At 33.9% G+C, this 22,507-nt stretch overlaps 1 protein-coding gene across 1 annotated transcript; it reads right to left on the reverse strand.

Annotated features, from left to right (window-relative positions):
- Positions 1 to 1,819: 1,819 nt before the first annotated feature.
- On the reverse strand, positions 1,820 to 22,276 carry LOC130445231 (uncharacterized). The gene is made up of 6 exons (XM_056780781.1): positions 22,048 to 22,276; positions 17,082 to 17,343; positions 15,749 to 15,939; positions 14,651 to 14,904; positions 11,731 to 11,893; positions 1,820 to 2,127 (listed from the first exon to the last, which is right to left on the reverse strand). The coding sequence occupies exons 1-6, from the start codon at positions 22,274 to 22,276 to the stop codon at positions 1,820 to 1,822; spliced, it is 1,407 nt and encodes a 468-aa protein (XP_056636759.1).
- Positions 22,277 to 22,507: the final 231 nt, after the last annotated feature.

The raw sequence follows: 22,507 nt of genomic DNA on the forward strand, positions 1-22,507 counted from the left end.
ACAGAACTTAATTGCGCATACTCTATAAAACTATTAGTCGACTTCGTTTCATTTCATTCATTTATTTCGAAAAAGGCGCACGGTGCCAAATCTGGTGAGTACGTCGGGTGCAAAATCTACGAGTTGTTCTTCCTTAACTCGAGCCGTTTTTCACAAACTGGTTCTCGCATTGTTGCCAAAACTGACAAATTATTCGTAGTCAAAAGAAAATTATTTAGAATCTTACAGAGTATTCCAGAATGATGTGCCATATTTAAATGGAACATCCTATATTTAGCTAGCTAGCTAGACTTTATCATTACAATAATATAGGATTGTGATGTGTTATACGGGGTATTTAAAAAGTAAGAACAAATTTTCTACAAGAATCGTAACTAAATCAAGTTCATTACTCTGTACAAAATAAAAGAAATTCAGGAATGAAGATCTACCGTGACCAAAACATTTGAATAGTGGTAAAAATTCTGGAAAATTATTAATTTCCCTAATATTCATTGAATATTATACAGGGTGATTCAAAATATTAATATATTATTATAGATTACATTGTTTTCTAGTTTTTTTTTTTCAAATAAATCACTCTGTATTGTATGTGAGTATCGAATACTACTACCATACTCATTTTTTTTTATCAACCATTCCCTGTACCTAAAATTATCAGTTCTTGATATATTCTGACCAAGAAATAGCTCGAGTTGTCTATCTAAAAAAGGTGGTCGATCTGGACGTGGATCTCTCTCACCGATTTCGTCCATATGCAAATGTAGTCCATAGATAAAAGATATACAGGAAAAACGTAAATTTGAAGCTAACTTAGAATAAAAACAGTGACGAATAAACAATATTAAAAGCAAAGCCTCAACAAACACCCAAGATATTCAAAAGAAAAACTTGAAATGAGAATAATTTTCATCTAAGATTATTTGTCACTTGTCACAATCAGCGATCATCCTGATGCAAGTGATTGAAAAGCTTTGGGATTGAGATAGACTGTCATCTATCTTTATTAACAGACTGGTAGGAGAAATTGCGAATCATGGGTGAATTTGGTAGTTCTAGAGGAAAGAAACTATTATTATATCAATAAAATTTTATTGCAAACAATTTAAATACAAATTAAATGACAAAATTCGTGTACTAAACAATATATGTCATATTTATTTGTCGGATTAAGTAACATATATTCCATCAAATACAAAAATTCCCAAGTACCTCCACCTGATGACAGAAAACTCATACACGGTGTTTAAAATTTCATTTCTGTCACTTCTGAATTTTTCATGAAAAATGTCGTGTGTATTTATGAATTTTGACACACAAGACACGACATGATCCATGATTCATATTTACATTTTTCAAACACGGTGTACAATATACTAAATAAACATTTCATAAACTCTACTTTATCTAAATTACATCTGAACATCCCCAACAAACACACGAAAAGAATCGAAATGTTCGGTGGTTAAAGTGGTTAGAGGTAGTGCAAATCGAGTAGAGCTATGACTCAGAACACAATTTTACGTTTGAAATAAGATTCTACCACCCTTCTTTTGACTCAAAGTATTTCAATAATGCAGTGATTTTTGTTTCGTTTTTCGTAGTTTCTAGTTATAGAAGCTATTTAATATATTTAGTTATTGCTATTATTGTCATTTTAGATTAGTGAAATTTGTAGATAATAATTTTCTACAAGTTCCCGTTGAAGAGTTTTTACCTATACCAGAACGACCACATCACGAAATAAGAGATTAGAGTTTGTTGGAAAAATTAGCAGATCCAGCTCTCCAAGATTCAATAAATATTATTCGATGAGTTATCACAGGATTCTTCCGTATTGCATTCCTCGAGAATGAGAAGACGAACTATGTCTTAAACTGGGAGTGTCTCTAAGTAACAGTTTACTACCGAATACAGACCCGCTAGTACTACTTCCGGAAAATAAGCTCCTCGAATAAGAGGGAAACCCATTACCGTCTTTCTTCGTTTTTATTAAAGAACACGCAGATATAACTATGGCTATCAGAAATATCATTCCTAAAATACAAAATGCTATAGCCATTTTATCTTGAGAAACACAGAATGTCCTGTCTCCTGGTAAGTTGGTGAACGGATACATTTCTGGATCTGGAAAAAATAGTTAATTAAATATAATACATTCTTTTCCTGAAAATATACGACTAGTGATTATAAAATAACGAGACTGATTCCGTAAAATATTTTATTATGGATGAAAACATTTTTACTTTTCCTAACCCTTCTTATATCCTTCAAACGCTCCACGCGAACCTTCTATAGTTTGCTTCAGAACGTGTACCGCTTTCTCTATCATAGTTCTAAACACGAATCTTGAATTTATTTTCCTTTTAGTGTAAGTTTAGGAAACATATAGACAACACACGGTGCAAGATCTGGCGAATAAGGAGGACAGTCTAATACTGGAACGTTAAACTTGATAAGATACCTTTCGACTGACAATACAAAATGTTAATTTCATACCTTGAGTGGTTGTTTCCTTATTTTTTCACAAATCTCGGTAAGAAAGTGAAGGTAGTAATGTTGATTAGCCCTTACTACTTTCACTTTCTCACCGAGATTCGCGGAAAAATGCGGAAACAACAACTCAAGGTATGAAATTAAGTACTACACCAAGACAAAAGAATCTAGTTGAGGTCCCCTAAACAACTTAGATTTTCCAGAATTTTCCCTCCTTTCACGACCATAAGCAAGAAACTGTAATCGTATGACTACTTAACCGTGGATCAGATCGTATCTGGTTACCTATTTTCCCTATATCATCATCCATTTTTATCGTGGAAGAAAGACCTGGGTGAAAATCATCGAGTTCGTCCATAATCGTTTCAAAAATATACACAGTGTTGCATTTAAAATAAGAGAGTTGGTATTAGCGACTGTTACATGTCACCTAACCCATATCATTTTTTTCTTCAAAAAAAGTCTCATTAAAAAATACAAATCAACGTATCCAACAACTATGTTAGTGAGTGGGTGACAATATAAAGCAAGGATGAGGAAATATATCGGATAAAGAATAAGAGAGAAAGAAGAAGACGTGTCCAACACCCCCTAAATTATTTATTAACAAATTCATTCCATGTGACTATTCCTCATCGTAAATTTATTGTATATTTAAGATCATGATTTGTATATCCAAGGATGAATACGTGGTTATTATACAGGGTGTCCCACGACGAGTTAAAACTATCTCTATACGACAAAATACTTAGTACAATCATGAAAATTTCTATATTTGGGTTTTCGGATACGATCTCTTTAACTAAAATATTTTCAAAGATGGCTAACGTCCTGTTCTACCGGAAATCGACTGTCACTTTGTTATTTTAAATAGAACATCCTGTATATTAATAAATTTTTGAAATCTACGTAAAATTTTAGTATACTTTTGTCTTAAAACTTTTTTCGAAAACTGCATACTTTTTGAGGTGTTAAATTTTTTGTAAAAAATTTGACCGTTGCAGAATCTTATAAATTATTTTTTACGAGGATACCCTTAAAAATGTGAAAATGGTTTCTATTCGGTTGATTTTAACAAAGTCATTTTATACAGGGTGTGTATAAAATGTGTTCAAAATTTAACTTCATAAATATCAAATTTATTATTCTTTTTTAATAGAACTATCCGGTTTTTTCTATTTTAATGCAATCAGTGGTAAAAAATAAGGCAAATTCCTGTTCACTTTTCTATACCTAAACCTTACCGTTGGCCAGATATTAAATATTTTCTGTAAATTTTTAGAGATGCAGGTGTGGTCTAAATTTTATTTTGACCCGTTGATACAAGAAATAAAAAAATATTTTCCTTTATCTTGTCGAAGTACCTACATGAACGTTCTTTTGTAATAATGTAATAAAAGCTTCCACAACTTAAAAGTTCGAATCCACTCGTTTCTTGGAATATAGATATTAGATCATGAAAAATCACTATAAATCACATATAGCCAAATCAGGCGAATAAAGTCAATTGCTTCAAAGTGCATCTTAGATCTTCTCCGATAACACGTCTCACTATCTCAATCTTTCCTAACTGGCGGTACGAGGATATATTGAAAAATTCTCAGCCTACTATATATAGAACCAAACAAAGTTTCAATGTGAAAATATTTTATTACTCAACACTTTCTCCTCTTAATTGGATACATTTATTACAGCGAATCTGCAACGTCTCTAGACCTTCCAAAAAAAATGTTTCTTCTTGTTCTGCAAACTAGACCTCCACAGCATTTATTACCTCCTCGTTAGAAAAAAATTTACGACCTTTTGAACTCTGGTGAATAAGGGGGGTGTTCTAGTAATTCAAACACTAAATCACGAAGATTTTACATGGCAACATGATATTTGTCTGCAGGGGCGCGGTCCTGCAAAAAAAACACCTTTGGATTGCTTTCCGCGTTTTTTTTTCTTCAATTTTTCGCCGTAAAGTGGTCAGTAATGTCGAATAGTAATCTCCAGTTATTGTTACCTTTATACAAAAAAAATCAATCATAATTTCTCCATGGCAATCCCAAAAAACTGAAGCAAGAAGTTTTCCAGCAGATTTCTGGACACGAAACTTTTTAGATCTTGGAGAACCAGAGTATCGCAATTCCATCGATTGTTGCTTTGTTTCTGGATCGTAGAAATGTACCCAAGTCTCATCCATAGTAACAATTCGGTTTAAGAAGTCTACATCGTTTTCAAATCGAGCATAGATCAAACGCTTTTGGTCAACGTTCAAACATTTGGGAATCCATTTTGCACCAATTTTTCTTATGCCCAAATTGACGTGAACTATATGATCAACGCGTTCGTATGAAATATTCAGTGCTTCAAATATCCGTTTTAGCCCAATGTTATAAACTATATCGATATTTTCGGGGACTATATTAGGCGGTAGTACTGAATGTCCCGTCATCGGAATCAAAAAAATTTTTATTTAAATAAATAGAACATAAGTATAGGAATAAATTAAGCTCGGTATGCGTGGATTCCTATTGCCGAAAAAATGTGAAAAAAAAATTATTAAAAAAATGGATAAATGTTTTACCGTCATCGCGGATATTAGTTTTTTTTGTATTCAACAGCAGATTTTATTGGTTTTTAGAAAAAATCACGCGAACCACTTTTTCTTGCCGGAAGGGTATGACATACTTATTTGAAGTGTGTGATGAGAGCTAAAATTTCTCCATCATGCTGGAAACTATTTTTTTTATTTTATTCATTTTAATGTAATTTTTAAAAATAGCTTGGTTTGCGCGCTCAAAAACTGCCGGAAAAATCCCGCATACCACCTTGAAGTGCATTATCTATATCAGCATCTACTCCAAAATGTACAATGTTCAATACATTTTTTTTGGAGTAAATGTTTTTTGTCGAATTACCGTTTTTACATAATTATTATGATCTCGTATATTACATCAATAATAATTATGTTTCTTGTAAAATTATTCTTGGTGATGAATGTTTTTTTACATATATAATAAGTTTAGTACAGGAGAATAGACTATATAGTCTCCATGGTTTCGACATATATATTTATTACTTTTCTCTAGCTCAGGTAAGGTTGTCTTTGGGCATTTTAGAAGGTACAAGCTTCAGTTTGCTTTACCTTCAAGTGTCGAATTTTTCGTCATTTCGTTTTCTATTTTGGATAGAAGTGTTGCATCTTGTTAGTCTGAGTTGTTGTTTGCGGTGAAACATTTATATATCTGTGTCAAATTTTCCGATTTCCTTATTGTAATTGCAAAATGAAGTGTTTTATTTGCAATACATCTACTAAGGAAAAGATTTGAAATTTTTTGCAAGCACCAATGACAAAGAAGAATTTTACAAAGGTCTTATAAATTTCAATTCTAGCTATATTCCTCCATGCTGGACAACTCTGCCACAAAAAGTTTTACGCACCATATTTATAAATGCAATGTGGCAAAATGCCACTAAGCCAATTTCATTTGAACTAACAGAATGTGGATGGCAACTGAATGAAGATAAAAAGTTGGAACCATTGTGGTATAAAGGCCCAGCAGCACCTTCAAACGTTGAAGAAATTCTTAGTGGCCAATTAAATGAAGAAGAAAGTGAAGAATCAGAAATGAAAACCGTTATGATATGGATGAAATTGATTTTGATGATTATTATCAATAAATATACTAAGTCTGAGAATAAAATTCTGTCAATTATTTCAATATTATATTATTGTTTCAATTATCTAAAATAAAAATTCTATTATTTCTTAAGTCATATTTATGCTCATATTCTTTTGAATCTAAGCAGAGAAAAAGACATCTTATTCGACAAAAAGCATGTATTGAACATCGTACATTTTGGAGTAGATGCTAATACAGTTAATGCACTTCAAAATGGTATGCGGGATTTTTCCGGCAGATTTTGAGCGCGCATTTTCAAAAATTACATAAAAATAAATGAAATAAAAAATATAGTTTCCGGCATGATGGAGAAATTTTATCACACACTTCCAAATAGGTATGCCAGACCCTTCCGGCAAAAAAAGTGGTTTGCGTGATTTTTTTCTAAAAGCCAATAAAATTTGCTGTCGAATACAAAAAAAAAACTAATATCCGCGATGACGGTAAAACATTTTTCCATTTTTTTAATAATTTTTTTTCACATTTTTTCGGCAATAGGAATCCACGCATACCGAGATCAATTTATTCCTATACTTATGTTCTATTTATTTAAATAAAAATTTTTTGATTCCGCTATGACGGGACTTTCAGTGTTACCGGACTATATAGATGCATTCGATAATAAAGGATTTATGAAAGTCATAATTAACGCCCGGATAATGAATGTTTAGGCTTGCACTGTAGAAATTTAAGATAAAGGACCAGACAAAAACTCTCGAAATGGTACTATATTTACAATTCTATCAGGAAAAATATACATTATTATGTTTTATGATTAGATACTTGTTTGTTATTAGTTTATACGTATTATAATGTAGGGTAGAATCGTGTTCTTATTAGATTCATATTTTCTTACAACCTGTATAATTTTATTTCGATTTGTCATCATAATAAAGAATTCGTATTTTTTTAAGAAGTATTACGTAAATGAGTAATCGATGTATTTGTGCTGTTTCAAGTGTCGCTTATCACTGACGAATTTGTAAACGATGAAATGTTTTATGATTTTAGTTTTCAGTCATTAGTCCCAGAGCTGGCTACAAAAAACAGGGTCGATAAGGTGCGCGCCATTTCAGCTTGTAAACTGGCGGCTCCCACTTAATACATCACCGAACGCCACTTCTTAAGGTCAGTTCAGGTCGGATATGAAAATGCCAGCCGGTTTTCCCGAACGAAAAAATTGGTTGAAAAACCTCATAACGGGCGCGCGTGAAACCTTTAGTAACGTGGGGTTCAAACCTCAAATAAGAGCGGTGTAATAGCGCAAGAAGTTTTGCAGGCCGGAAAACCCTCGTAAGAAGTGATCGAACTTTATCAAAAAGTATAACCATTCCCAGAAGTTCTAAAAAAATTTGATCAAAATCACTTGATAATTGGCGCAGTAAATGAATTAAAAAAAAAAAAAAATAGAAGCCCGTTTTTGCGTTGTTGGCGGCGGCTCGAGTAGGTGGAAAATGAGTAAGCGCTATAAAATCACGCGCGCGATAAAAAATGATTATATTTCAGCGAGTTTTCATCGTATCTTGATGATTTTTTTTTAATTTCGGGTAGCTCAAACAGGTATTTTGAATGGAGACAACAAAAATAATTTTCCATTAAGCCGAATACGAAAAATTTTCATTTCAAATATACGCCAATTTTCTTCAATTTTTTTCGGGGGTTTTCCGGCCCGCAAAACTTCTTGCGCTATCACACCGCTCTTAGTTGAGACCCCAAAAACCTAATAAAAAAGTTTCGCGCGCGCAAGTTATGAGGTTTTTCAGATGAGTTTTCCGACACTTTCGATCACTTCTTACGAGGGTTTTCCGGCCTGCAAAACTTCTTGCGCTATTACACCGCTCTTATTTGAGGTTTGAACCCCACGTTACTAAAGGTTTCACACGCGCCCGTTATGAGGTTTTTCAGCCAATTTTTTCGTTCGGGAAAACCGGCTGGCATTGTCATATCCGACCTGTGCTGACCTTAAGAAGTGGCGTTCGGTGATGAATTAAGTGGGAGCTGCCAGTTTACAAGCTGAAATGGTGCGCACCTTATCGACCCTGTTTTTTGTAGCCAGCTCTCTGTCTACATTATTATTATGTTCTCAGCAAGCGCAAAGCGCGGATGTAAATAGTTGAATTCAGTATCAATAAAATTATGGATTCCAAATAAGTGAAATAAAATAACTACGGATTCTATAACTTATTTCAAGATCCATTTTCATATATCCTAGTGTGAATTCAAACAGTTTTTTCTTTATGCTCGTAGTATTAGCAGTACAAATTAATGACACCAATAATGAATTTGGTATCGATGGGCTAATATTAAGAGTGTTTTCGAATTTACCTGATTGCACATTAATCACCTTAACACAAATTTTTAATTGATCAAAACAGACTTTTATCTTTTCTGTTTGAAAATCAGATACTTACTATCCTTTAACTTGGATTATTAAGTAAAAAATGCACAAACGATGGCCTATTCTCCCTCCCAAATAGTAGACTAAACAACCATCACTCTACTAGTATATGGTACACATAGGAACATGGAGCATGACCTTCGCCTACCTATTCCATGTTCAGAATTAGTTGAGGGCTCGATATTTTCCAATACAAAAAAATGCACAATCACTTGTCAATCTATATCATATCAAATCAGTAATCAAATCTATATAATCAAAAATCAAATCTATATAATCTTTTTCCACATTCCGCAATAATTTGAGGGCATATTTACTGAAAACTGCTTTCTACGCTTATTTTTCGACAAAAATTTTACACGAATTGCGGTTTGTTTTGAAAAGGTATACATGTAATGTTATTTATTTTATTTTCAGTGTGTATACTTTATATATAATTTTTATTATATTTATTTACTTGTGTATAGTTATTTACAATCAAAAGTTGTGATCAATTTTTTGACAGTAAAGAATTCTTCCTAAATTAATTTCCTGCATAGTGGTACCTGGTTTTAATAACATAATTTGTTTCCCCGTTTTTTTGTTCGTAATTTTCCCTATACTATATTTTCAGGTCTATAGATAGATAGAAGGAAACTCATTTAATAGTCACCAAGATGCCCAGATTTCAATTATTTGAACCTTTTTTATATGGCTACTGCTAACACTACGAATGGAAGTGATTAATGCGTAGAATAGTCATTTCCAGAATATATTTCCATCCAATTAAATTGGTCCAAGTGGAACACATCTAAAGTTTGTGAATATGAATTCTTTAGATTAAAAATGAAGGAAGATGAAATGTACATGGAAGACTATCATTTCATGGTTGAAACATTAGGAATGATCCAAACGAATTTTGATCGCGCTTAATATATTTTTAGGTAGTCTGTTATGACCAAAATCCTACAAGGGAACCACATTTTTTATTTCATCTCATCATCAACCAATCATGTTCTCACCTACTTATAACTTTTTGTATCAGAGGTGTTAAACTCAATTTTGTAGAGGGCCATATTATGTATTAAACTTTGAATTCGTAGATTCGCCAGATTGAAAATTGAAAAAAAAATGAACTGAATTATCATAACATTTTATTTATTAAATTATTAAGTATATAATATACGGTTGTTAAACTCTGCAGTCACTATCAACTTTACATTATGCCAAAATCGTAAAAATTATGGAACTCGACACAACAATTATGAATATCGCAAACACATGACACAAACAAATACACAATACCTTCACAATCACTACTTCGTAGTACAATTAAAATCCTTCTCCAACCGTATCGCTTCGATTACTTGTCTCAACTGACTCACGTCGCACCGACGCACTCATTTTATATGGTTAAGGAAGATTCTTGTCTAGACTCGAAGCGCGTGGAAGATTCTATCCAATAATAGGATATTTCCGCTTGTTCCTAAGAGATGGCGATATTGTCTTTCTCTCTCGCTTGTCTAGGCACGGGCTGCCCTTGAAATTACTTATAGACATCTTTAGACTTGAGATTACGAGTATTTAAAACATCCGTAGACGAATCGAATGTAGTCTAAAAGCTCTAAAAAACACGATTCTTCTTTCTATGACGCATTGCGTTCGCGGGCCTTATTGATACGCCCCAGCGATCCGCGGGCCCTATCTTTGATATAACTGGTCTATATATTAATGTCTCTCTTGCTCCTTCCATAACAGATTTTTACAATGCATTTTTTGAGAGCGCACACGTTTTAGCTCGAAGTGTGGAAACAGAAATTGTTATCTTATGAATTTGAATTTTATTTTTCGTAAAGCTCTTAATTGGGATGATAAATAGTGTCACAAAGTTAAGCAAAACTCAACACTCCCTCTAAACATCTAAATCTAGGAAAAGAACCTCAAAGCTAGGGCTTAACCAACCAGTACAACTTTATATAACTTATTCTTCCATAATCGATGGAAAACATTTGTCTTTGTATACTTAGTCAATTATTTGATTACTTGGTTTTCATATTTTTATTTGACAGTTATATACTTCTTCTGTGCGTGTGTATGTGATTAAGGTCCTTAAAACATCTTCAAAAAAACTTGGAATTCCCTTTTAGACCAAAAAGCTATATTTCTAATCCTCTACAAAGCCCAGATTCGCCTATCTTTGGAGTATTGGTCGCACATTTGGAGCTCGGCTCTCAAGCAATCCCTGAGAATGCTAGACTCAATACAGAAGAGCGTCGTTCGAGTTATAAGCGATCCAGAGTTGACTAGAAACTTGGATAGCATAGAATATACAAGAAAGTCGTTGACCTACTCCGTTCCGCCGGTATTACCACGGAAGATGCTGTCCAAAATACATCCACCTAGAGCAGTATTTACAAGCCTTACTCGATAGGCCAACGTGGTACGAGCACCTTGTTCGTCTGTAGACGCTCAGAACGTCGATTGATCGGTACTCATTTCTTAGAAGAATAACTATCCTGTGGAATCAGCTACCAAGACACGTTTTTTTCCGAAAACTACAATCTACAGAAGTTCAAGATCAATATCCACATACAACATCTCCATACGACAGGCACCACTAGAACTACTCGAGAGTAATAGAGCCCTAATATGAGGGCTTTTCACATAAAAAGAAACTTCCTTTATATCGCCTCTAAACTGGTAGTAGCACTGTGTTCAAAGTAACTGTGTATTCTTGGCAGTTCACAACGCCCCTTTCCATCTTCATCTTAAAAGATCCCCAGTTCTGACAGCTTACCTAACCTACTAATCCATCTAACCTCAATATATCGTCCTTATACTGGTGGCAGACCCAGAAATGACCGTAATTGTTTTGTAACTTTCATAGGTTCCAAAAAGATAGATAATATGAATTTGGATTTTTGAACTGCACTTAAAAATGTCTAAATAATTTCAAGTTACTGTAGTTATAATACACATAATTGTACAAATATCGCCTAAGTCCTGAGTTTCAGACTAATAATACGATTAAAATTATATGCGTGCTGAGGAAAAGGAAAGAAAAGAAAGAAGAAAGTAAGTGCAAACATATATTTATGTACAAGTTTTCTTTATACATAGATAAGGTACGGAGTAAAAGTGAAGAGATATGTACAAATGTCACATTCTGTCTTCTAATCTTGAACTTACCGTTAACTGGTATCCTTCCGTCACTTCTAAGATCATCTATTTCCGGTGCTAGAACTTCCACACTATTGAAAACTTCAAATCTATCAATGACAACTCCATCTGTTATATCGGAAAAGGTCTTTCCTTTCCGTGTATTATTTTCCAGATCGTTACCACATGACACCTTAAATATTACTTCGATTTACATTTATATTCAAGAGATAGGTAGGCTAATACCTATATACAGGTGGTCCCAGTTAGAACTATCTGTATATGGCAAAATACTTAGATAGTAAAATCATGAAAATTTCTACATTTGGGTTTTCGGATAAGATCTTTTTAACTAAAATATTTTCAAAGATGACTGTAACTTTGTTATTTTAAGTAGAACACCCTATATATTAATACATTTTTGAAATTTACGTGAAATATTAGTATACTTTTGTCTAAAAACTTTTTTCGAAAAATGCAAACTTTTTGAGCTATTATTTTTTTTGTAAAAAATTTGACGTTGCTGACCCTTATGAATTATTTTTTTACGATTATACCCTTAAAGATATGAAAATGGTTTCTATTCGGTTGTTTTTAGCAAGGTTAGACATATTTGAATCTATATTAAAAAAATTTTTATTTTACCTAGGGTGTGTATAAAAAGTGTTCAAAGTTTAACTCCATAAATATCAAATTTATTTATTTTTTTAAATAGAACCACCCAGTTTTTTCTATGATGTAGAGCTTTCGCAGGCAGTTCAAAAATCTACTAATCTGAAGGAATTTTCTCACAGTACTCAAGAAACTGATCTTGAAACAGGTAATCAAACAGTTCAAAGAAAATTTATGGGTATTCTCAGTCTAACTGTCAAAAAAATCGTTTCAAACTCTTAATTTTGAGTTCTGTTGGATGATCTGCTTATGGTGTAAACCAATTTGTATCTTTTCCTATTTATTTTGTGGTTTTGAAGAGATAACATCGATTTGTGCTTTGTAGTGTTTTATGAATTTTTATTAGATAATATAATATTTTAATAATTGGATAAGAAAAAATGTTTACTGTTCCGCTTGCGTTAAAATAGTAAATATAATTGTATATTCAATACAAAAGGTGATGCGAAATCGGCCGATATGTGTTATTAAAATATCATATTACAGAAACAAGTTTTTAATATACAACATACGAGGTCTGGTTAATAAATAACGAGATTGCGCGCCTAGAGGGCGCCCCAGACGGGTTGAGTGTCTAGATATATATAAAATACGTTTCCGTCATTATTATAGTATTTGTGCAGTAGCGGTTTGAATCGAACGTGTTTTTTCTCAAATTTCTCGTTAAATTGAAAAAAACTCCGACTGACTGATATAAATTGTTGTAAGTGGCCTATGAGGACAATTCTCTATCTCCGTGCGCGTTTTTTTGAGTGGTGTAAGCGTTTTAGTGAAGACCGATAGATCACTGAAGATGACCAGCACCCAGGTCGCCCTGTGACTGTTTCAACTCCGGAAACACTGACCAAAATCAACCAAATTGAGCGTGCAGATCGTCGAATGATCATCGGGATGACGAAGAACTGGTTAAGGGAATTTTACACGAGGAATTACACATAACAAAAGTCTGTGTGTAATTGGTGCCAAAAAATCTGAATCCTGACCAAAAGTTCTTGCGTCAACTAGTATGCTCAGATTTCCTTGAAAAGTTAGAAAAAGTATAAAAATCTGCTTTGAATGAAACCTGATTTGAGTCATTGGAAGCGGTAAATCAAAAAACAGCAGAGATCCTAAAGGCACTAACCAAAGAAGACTTCTAGTATTGCTTCGATCAATGGAAAAAACGTATGGAAAGATGTGTGGTGAGGGGAGGGGAGTATATCGAAGGGGAGTATTCGAATGTAGAATAATTTTTATAATAAAACCCTTTTTCGTAACCAGTCTCGTTATTTAATAGCCAGACCTCATATACAATGAAAATTCATAGAAATGTAGAGGGTTTTTCGTGTTTGATTTGCTTGATTGAGTTTCCTCACTAATCACTAATTTTTTCAGTCCCTAATTGAAAAGAGTCATCACGTTTCTTGAAGGAGATGTAATTCAATATTTGTCGTGTTCTAAGCCAGGGAAGTGGTTGTTTTTGCCTTCAAAGAACTGCAGACCATATTTTCGAAATATTAACTTTCGAACTATATGAATTTTCATTAATTAATTAAATTAAACACACCTCATATATTATAAGAAATGTACAGGGTGACAAATGGAAATTGCCCAAAGTATTTGCATCTCTTTCCCCCTCTACTTTGCCCTATAAAGCTGGGCCCAAAAAAAATATATATTTGACTCCATGGTATTACCAGATTTACGAGGAACCTGTCAACGATTTAGGATATCCCAAGTTTGCAGACGGAGTTATAGAATGATCCCTTATATCACCGGATTTAAACTCATGTGATTTCTTCTTAAGGGGATTCCTGATAGATTACATTTATGCAGAAAACCCCAAGACCAAAGATGATTTGAGGGGAGCTATTAGAAAAGGAATTTCTAATATTTCTTCATCTACAATTGAACAAATTTTTCGTAGATTTCAAAAACGATTTGATTATTGTGTTCATATGGGGATAATTTCGAAAATATTCACCATTCCCTGGCCAGGTTTTGTCTGTTGAAACTGAATTCCAAATATGAATAACTACTTCAAAGTGACTGAATGAATGTATGTTTTCACTATTTTCATTATTGAAGATTATCCTAAGTTCAGAGAGAAGAAAATAGATTTTCATTGAATACAAACTGAATTGGCACGATTTGTTGAAAAAATCCAGAGTGGAAACCTAGTATGTTACATCATGACTTTCGTCTCTGCTATTAATTATTATGAAAATGTTTTTGTGGTTGAAACTAAACTTTTCGCCTCCAAAAATCTTCTAACTATAGTAATGTATATCAAATTTACCTTGGGACACTCCCCTTTACACACTTGCAGCCCGCACGATAAATGAAGTCGATCTCTATCGGGAAATTTGAATGCTGGAAATCTTGTTATCGCCTCTTGATGTTGCATCAACGCCATCGGTCTAATCGGACCATAAATAAAAGCTGGCATCAACAATTCATCTATTGGACAACCTTGTTCATTCGAAAGTTTTTGAGACGAATCTCCAAGACCATCATGAGCGAAACATTCTATCACCCTCCAGCCAATACCAACTAAAAAAGGCAATTGAATAAATCGTATTTTAAACTTGTGAACCATCATAAAATTATGAACGTACATTAACTGTCCACCTCCATTATCAGATTACATTAATCATCATAATAATTTAACTTTAGTACTAATCAATAAAACAAAAAAATATTTGTTATTCCAATGGTTCCAAATGAAAAATTTAAACCCCTCTAGAAACTCAGACACTATTGCAAATATAAAACGTTGAGTCAAATTCTATCTTTTTCACGAAGCAAATTGAGCTGATAATCAATAATCTGATTTAAAGCAATATACAGGGCGGGCCAGAAAGGAATACGATTTTACAAACTCTGCTGCGTTTGAAAGTAATGAGATGGCGCTGAGCGGGTGCTGGGGATGTGTAGCTTGATTCTCGGAACCAAGATCAACAAGAACAGAAGACACAATTTAACAAGTTAAAACTTCAGTTCAACGTAATCCTGGTCTATCGACTCGCAAGCGATCAGTCGAACTTGTGGTATCCAGAACATCTTTGCGTCGCATTTTTACGAAAGATATGAAATTACACCCGTATAAAATTCAATTTTTACAGAAATTACACCAAATGATTTCAAGAAATGAATTTCCCAGATGTATATTTCAAATAAATGAAAACATTGGATATGGATTATATTTATTTTTTTTATTATTATTTTTTTAAATTCGCAAAACTTTCTAGCCCACCCTGTATTTGATTATATATAATTTTAAATATTACAAGTATTTTAATATCATTGATTGCTGCTTTGAAATATGAATCACTTCATATCTGTATACTGCATACGATTAAACATCCAGAATCCCTCTAAATCTAATAATTAATACCTGGTAATGTTGATTTGACAATTAACGAGGCAGTTTCTCCAACTTGAAGTGTATCAGAAGCTCGGTCGTCGTCGTTTTCTGAAACAATTTCCATCCAGGCCCTTGCTGCAGATAGAGCTTCATCTATTTCATCTTGTAGTTGTTTTCCATCTAATTCTTTGGACCAACCTTCATCTTTCATTCGACCAATTCTACAAATTAAATAAAAAAAACGTTCTGAATACACTGTGTACACTACCATTACACCAACACTTACAATTACACTGTCTAACGCGCGTTTCGATAACCAAATTATCTGACAGTTCATCTGTCAACTGTCAGTTTAACTTCAATCTTTGAAGACGATAGTGTAATTGTGGGTGTTGTTGTAGTGGTAGTGTAAACAGTGTATTCAGTATGAATATCGCCAACGGTTCCAGAAAAACCAGCTTAAAAAAAACGTTATTAAAAAATATTAGGCGTCGATACATTTCGATGTTTCGCATTAATCTAGAGTGAAAAGTTTTTATTATAAAAACATTCCATAGAAAAATATATTTAGTTATCGGCCAATTGATATAAACTAAGCTAAAGTAAACCTAACCTAATCGAAGATAAATTAAACCTTGTCAAACCTAACCTAACCACTGTACATCTCCCGCCTCTTCATCCAAGTCACCATCGCTTAAAAATAGGTCCATCAAAATAAAACTTTTGATTCATTCATAAATTCAGTTCAAAAAGATTAATTGGAAGTCAACAAATCCAATTATTTGTAAAACCGGAAGTAATTTCAATTTTGCCTTGTTTTCCGAATTTCCGGAAACTGAAACCAAAAAGAACTAGAAAAACTTGTTATTCATGCGTTAGCATTCCGAGATCTTTGCATCAGTAACATAAGAACTCAGTGCTTCTAAAAGTACTTGCACAGAGTTTTAGTGGTAGTAAGCGTTTGGTATCAGTTCCAAATACTCCAGCGCCAGTCCTCATCGTGGCTTTAAAACAATATGGTTACCGTTGATGGTAATTTTCTTGAGAGTTTGGGTGGTGGATCTTTCTATCTACATAACATTGTGATCAGTATGCCAGTCGAAAAAATCATCGATAAAATGTATTTTTGCCAGAAAAGACTACGCTCTGCTCTGTCTTCTCCAATTCTCTCATGACCTCCTGGATAGATCCCTTTATCACCTGGTAGACAGAAACTTGATCTTTTCTCGAAGGGTATTTTTCGTAGCTCCAATGATGTTGTATTAAAGGTTTTCTTCGTGCTGTTTATCATTTATCATAAGAAAAACCCTTTCTCTTTTCAAATCAACTACCCAAAACATTTATCTAAGTAACTTGCACATACCTTTTAATCAATTTGCCCCCCTTGATCTCCTGCTTCAGAGTTTTTATTAAAGCTTTGCTTTTAAACGATAGGTCAATATCTTTTAAATCGCAGTATACGACTTTTTCTTGATCGCTTATTTGCCGTAAATGTCTATCTTGTTGTATGATCAGATTCACTGAATACACCATTCGTAATGATCCTTCTTCTGTGTGAACTGATGTGAGTCTCACTCCGCAACCAGAGGTTGGTAAACCAATTTTGAGCTCATCAGAAAATCTGCCTGAAAAAGAAATACTGAATAAAGTTATCACCGAAAATAAAAAGTTACCACATTTCTTTTTTCATTTGCCTCGTTGGTTTGTGAGTGAATTCTATTCAAACTTTAAGCAAATACATAAAATGGATGTATTCTATGTTCCTTAAATTGTATTTTCGTTAAAAAAGCCCACTATATCCACAATAAGTAATTGAAATAAGCTCTATAATTTCCATATCAAATGTTAAGCAACAACAGTAATAAACAAAAGAGAAGAATAACACAGGAAGGAGAAAGAAGAGCAAAAAAACGAAGAAATAGAGAGAGAACTGGGGAAGGAGTTAGATACATAAAAGCACAAAGGCTCAACTGGGCACATAATGAGAGAAGAAACCAATTGAAATGATCAAAAGAATAACGCAATGGATCCCATTGTGACCAAGAAGGGACAGGCCAAGAAACGATATAGAGGAAAATATAAGAGCACTCAAAATAGAAAACTGGAGAGCAAAATGCCGGAACCGAAAAGAATGGAAAATAATAACAAAAGCAGCCAAAACAAACGACAAACTATAAAGAAAATAAAAATTACAAAACGAGGAGTAATCCACCTAAAAAAAAATGATTTAAAGCGCCAAAAGCGATAGCCGTAATCCACATGGGATTGAAAGGCTTGATGATGATAATGATGATGAAGGATTATTTCACTTAGATACCTTTCTTTTCTATTTAATTTAATTATTTCTTTTCTGATTACGAAAAAAATATTTTATTATAAACAGTGACTATCACAAATACTATCAGTTTTTGCTGTCAGTTCAAATTGAGGAATCCTTATATAAAATACTAATATGGACAGTTTTTATAAGTGGAAGCTGTTCCGACTAAGCAAGATAGAATGGCAACGATTTCTCTATCCTCCGAGGCTCCAGCTCGGTTCTGCGCATTCTCAAGCATGCGTAGTATGGATAAAGTGTCTCGAACGAGAGAGAAAATGAATATTGTCGGCACCGTAGCGTGGGGACGTTTTTTCCCATACCAACTTTCCATATATATTTGGAGGAATCGAACGGATTAAATTAAAAATGGACACAGTAGGATAAACAAATACTTGTGCTTCAAGTTTCTGTGTGGTTTGTGAAGTTATTTGTTGGATATTATTAGACCTTATTATTTTCAGTTATTTTGCAAAATGGGTTCCTAAAGAGTTGCTACATGAAAGTTACATTTATAGAATTAAAAAAAATCACTTTAAATATCAATTAGCTCTTCTTTTTTCTTTTTATGATGAGGTGCACTTTCTCTTTTTAAAAACCAACAGTAATCACCCATCATGGCCGAATCCCATCGTCCTTGATACCGAATTTCCATTGTTCTAATATTTTGGTGAAACCTTTCACTCTGTTCATCACTGACAGCTTCCAAATTTTCGGGAAAAAATGTCAGATGGAAATGGAGGAATTGAATTTTCAATGACATTCGAGCACCAAGGGATTTGTAGGCGTCTAGAAGTTCATCAACTAACTGTTGGTAGTTTGGATTCATATTGTTGCCCAAAAATCCCCTCACTACATTAACATTGCCTTCCACGCTCTAAGTTCCTGTCTGGTGAGCTTTTGTTCAAAATTAACACCAGCAATTTTCTTATTTGTGGTCTAATAGAAATACCTTCCTTTAATTTGGCATCACTCAATCGAGGAAAGATTTCTCTAAGGTATTTGAATCCATCACCCTCTTTATAAAGTTTTTCATCAATCCAAGTTTAATGTGAAGGGAGGGCATTTTTGGTATCTACATGGGGTCTAAACTTACCATTTTGAGATCCCGGTTGAAACTAACCTCTTGCTTACCAATTTTTTTACATAGTATTGATCTACTGCCCCACTGTCTCATCGACAAAGAAAACAGCATTGTTTCTTACACCCTCCCTGAAGTCCCATTAAAATTCGAACCACCTTCAGGTCTCTACATATCTGCCACTTATATTTGTTGTAGTTAATTTTGTCTAAAAGCAAGCGAATATTTTCATAAGTTTCTTTCATCTTCACAGAGCAACTGGTATAGATGGTTTTAAATTTCCATTGTATAATAACACTGCTTTTAAACGGTATTTAGACGAGTAAATAAATAGTCGTCACTCACTGGGATTATGCTCGATATCAAGTTCCTTCATTAGACTATCAATAACGAATGTTCCATATTGTAGAATACAGAAAATGTAGCATTTCTTTTTCTTCTTCTTCTTCCGTGTATTAGGCGTAGTTGCTTGTTTTATCTTCGACATCCTTGCTTCCTATCCTGCATCAAAGTTGTCGCTCCACCTTTTTCTGGGTCACCTGGTACTCCTTCGGCCCAATGGGAATTTATCGCGCGCTATCTTGACTAGTCTGTTGTTATCCATACGACTTATGTGCTCGTTTCATTCTTTCTTGATAGAACCCATTCGTTGACGTCATTTATTTTGCACAATCTTCTGATGTCCTCACTTCTTTCCCTGTACAGTTATAGTTTTTCCGGCTATCCTGTGTAGCACTTACATCTCTACTGTTTCCATCATTCTTTTGGTTTTCGCCATTTCTGACCGTGTCTCTGCGTTGTAGGTCATTATGGGTCTAATCGTGGCCTTGTATATTCTCGATTTGGCCTCTATTCCGATATGTTTATTTCGCCATATGGTTTCGTTCAAACATGCTGCTATTCTTAAGACTTTGGTTGTTTGCTCTCTTACTTCGTTCTCTACGTCTCCAAATCCTGAAATCTCGACTCCTAAGTATTTGAATTTCATTACTACTACATTTTTCATTACTTGGTGAATTATCTGGTCGTCTACGACTAGCTTACATCTTATCGGAGTTGTCGATGTGGTCATACACTTTGTTTTGGACGCAGATATTAACATATTGAAAGATTCAGCTTGAACACATGTAAAAGCCTTTGAAGCGTAACATAATGTTGTAATATTTCGATCCCCCCTCTGGTAGCCCCTCAGCTTTCTTACTTTCTTGATTATTTCATCCATAATGATATTAAGAAGCAAGTGGCTTGAGGAGTCTCCCTGGCGAATCCCTTTGTGTACTGCAATTTGCTCCGTTAGCACTCCGTTCACTTTGGCTTGGATTTTGTAGTCCATGTATATATTTCCAATGGTTTTTATCAAGTCATGGGGGATTTGTTTATCGTATAGTAGATATACTACGACTGTTGTACTCAATCGATATTTCTGTGATATGTTTGATGATGAAGATCGCATCTGTGCACGCCATTCCCCATCTAAATCTCTGTTGCTCATCTGTTAACGTGATGAGACTGTTTATTTTGTCAGTAATGACTTTTGTTGTAAGTTTCAGAGTGCTACCCAGCAAACTGATTCCTCTAAAATTAGATAGTATTTTCTTAACTCTTTTTTTGAACATGAGAATCGTGGTACTCGTTCTCCAAGCGTCTGGGATTTTTTTTATTGTTTTTGAGCTGTTTGATAGCCGCTTGAACCTCTTTCAATTCAAACTGTAGATCTTCGTTTGTAGTTATTTCAGGCGTGTTTGGTTCGTTTCTATTTTCGTCTTCATTCCGATACAGTTCTTGGAGGTACTTGAACCACTTTTCCTTTTGTATTTGGTTTGTATCGAAGAGTTCATTGACTCCTTTCCATTGTCCCTTTATCATTCGCCATATCTGTTTCTGGAGGCCGTAAAAATCATTCTCATATTTGTTCTTAATTTCTCTTACTAATGTTGTTGTTCCATTACGTACTCTTTTGTAATCTTCGTACGAATTCAGGGTTTTTGATGTTCTATATTTCAGGTAGCCTCCTTTCTTTTCTTGACATTTAGCACTCACTTTTCTTATTTGTGTTTACTGTCCTGGATCCAAGTGCCTCCGTTGCCGCTTGTTTGACGTTTGTTTCTATCTTTCTCCAGCTATTGTTCACGCTTTCCCCAGCTTCGATTGGGTTAATGTTGTTTTTATCTTTTAATCATTCTTGGTAGAGTCTCCGGATGGAAGGTTTTCATAGCAATTCAATATTGGTTTTTTCTACTTTTTGTTCTACTTTCCTCTGTGGTTTTGTGAAATTCTTTATGGTCATAGAAAGTATTGTTTATTCTGAGCTCGTTAATAGCGCACAGGTTAATCATGAGTTCTCCATTATTGTTTCTTGCAGCTTCATTAAATCTCTGCTTTACACTTGGGATTATTTCATTGCCAAGGCAGGCATTAAAGTCACCGAGGATTATTGTTGGTTCATTGTGCGCCAGTGATTCAATGGTGTCCTGGAGTTGGAGGTAGAAGTCCTCTCGGTCTGGTTTTGGCTTGTTATCTTCCGGTGCATAAATGGAGAGTATGTTCAAGAAAAACGCTTGCTAAACTTCTGATTCTGCTTTTACAAGAGGATTAACAAATATTTCTAACAGCATAGGTTGAAAGTTCAATAATGAATCAAATGATATTTCAAAGCAGTCGTTAAGTAATTCAAAGGACGCAATACTATATTTGAAAAATATGGATGGAAAATAAATGAGCAATCTTATAGTTTTTTTCAAGAATCATTTTTAGATTCTTTAGACCTAAGATAAATCGATTATTGCCGAGCATATTACGAATCAGAATCGTATAGTAAGTTCAAAATTATCAAATATTCTTATCTTTGAATCAATTGAAAGTTTCGAGAGAATTAGATATAAAATCCCTCATCCCTTATTGGTTAATTTAGTACTCAACTATATAACTTACCCACAGATTTGCACTCTTGTGCAAAATCTTTTGCAAAAATTAGTCCTTTGAACGGCGATTGCATTAACACAGATACATTTAAATTTTCCGAATCGCAAGTGGCATTTACTAAAATAATCTTATTCATAGGGACCGAAAGAGGATATCTTAAAGTAGGAGCAAATGCCGTCCATATAGATACGATTGAAGAATTTAATAGAACGTAGAATAACCATATATTGAACGTCATCCTGCAGTGCAATCTGGAAAATAAAACAAAGAAATTAGAAAACTGTTTATTTTATTATAAGTTTTGTAGATACACTCGACGTTTTTACTTCTAAGTACATATTGTGTTCTAAATTTGAATTATTAACCAGCGCAATAATTGAATTACCACTCTATTTGACTCTGTATAGAATCAAACCAAATTCTTCCTGTATCAGGCAGCTGCTGTCACTAGTGCCTGAAGGGTACAAGG

The sequence above is a fragment of the Diorhabda sublineata genome, chromosome 6 (assembly GCF_026230105.1).
Source record: "Diorhabda sublineata isolate icDioSubl1.1 chromosome 6, icDioSubl1.1, whole genome shotgun sequence".
Lineage (NCBI taxonomy): Eukaryota > Metazoa > Arthropoda > Insecta > Coleoptera > Chrysomelidae > Diorhabda > Diorhabda sublineata.

Excerpts from the sequence above, each read along its gene's own strand:
- LOC130445231 (XM_056780781.1), bottom strand. The coding sequence starts at position 22,276 with ATGACGTTCAATATATGGTTATTCTACGTTCTATTAAATTCTTCAATC. Across the intron at positions 11,894-14,650 it reads GTAAAGGGGAGTGTCCCAAG|GTGTCATGTGGTAACGATCT; the intron begins GTAAATTTGATA and ends GTAATATTTAAG. Across the intron at positions 2,128-11,730 it reads CGGAAGGATACCAGTTAACG|ATCCAGAAATGTATCCGTTC; the intron begins GTAAGTTCAAGA and ends TATTTTTTCCAG.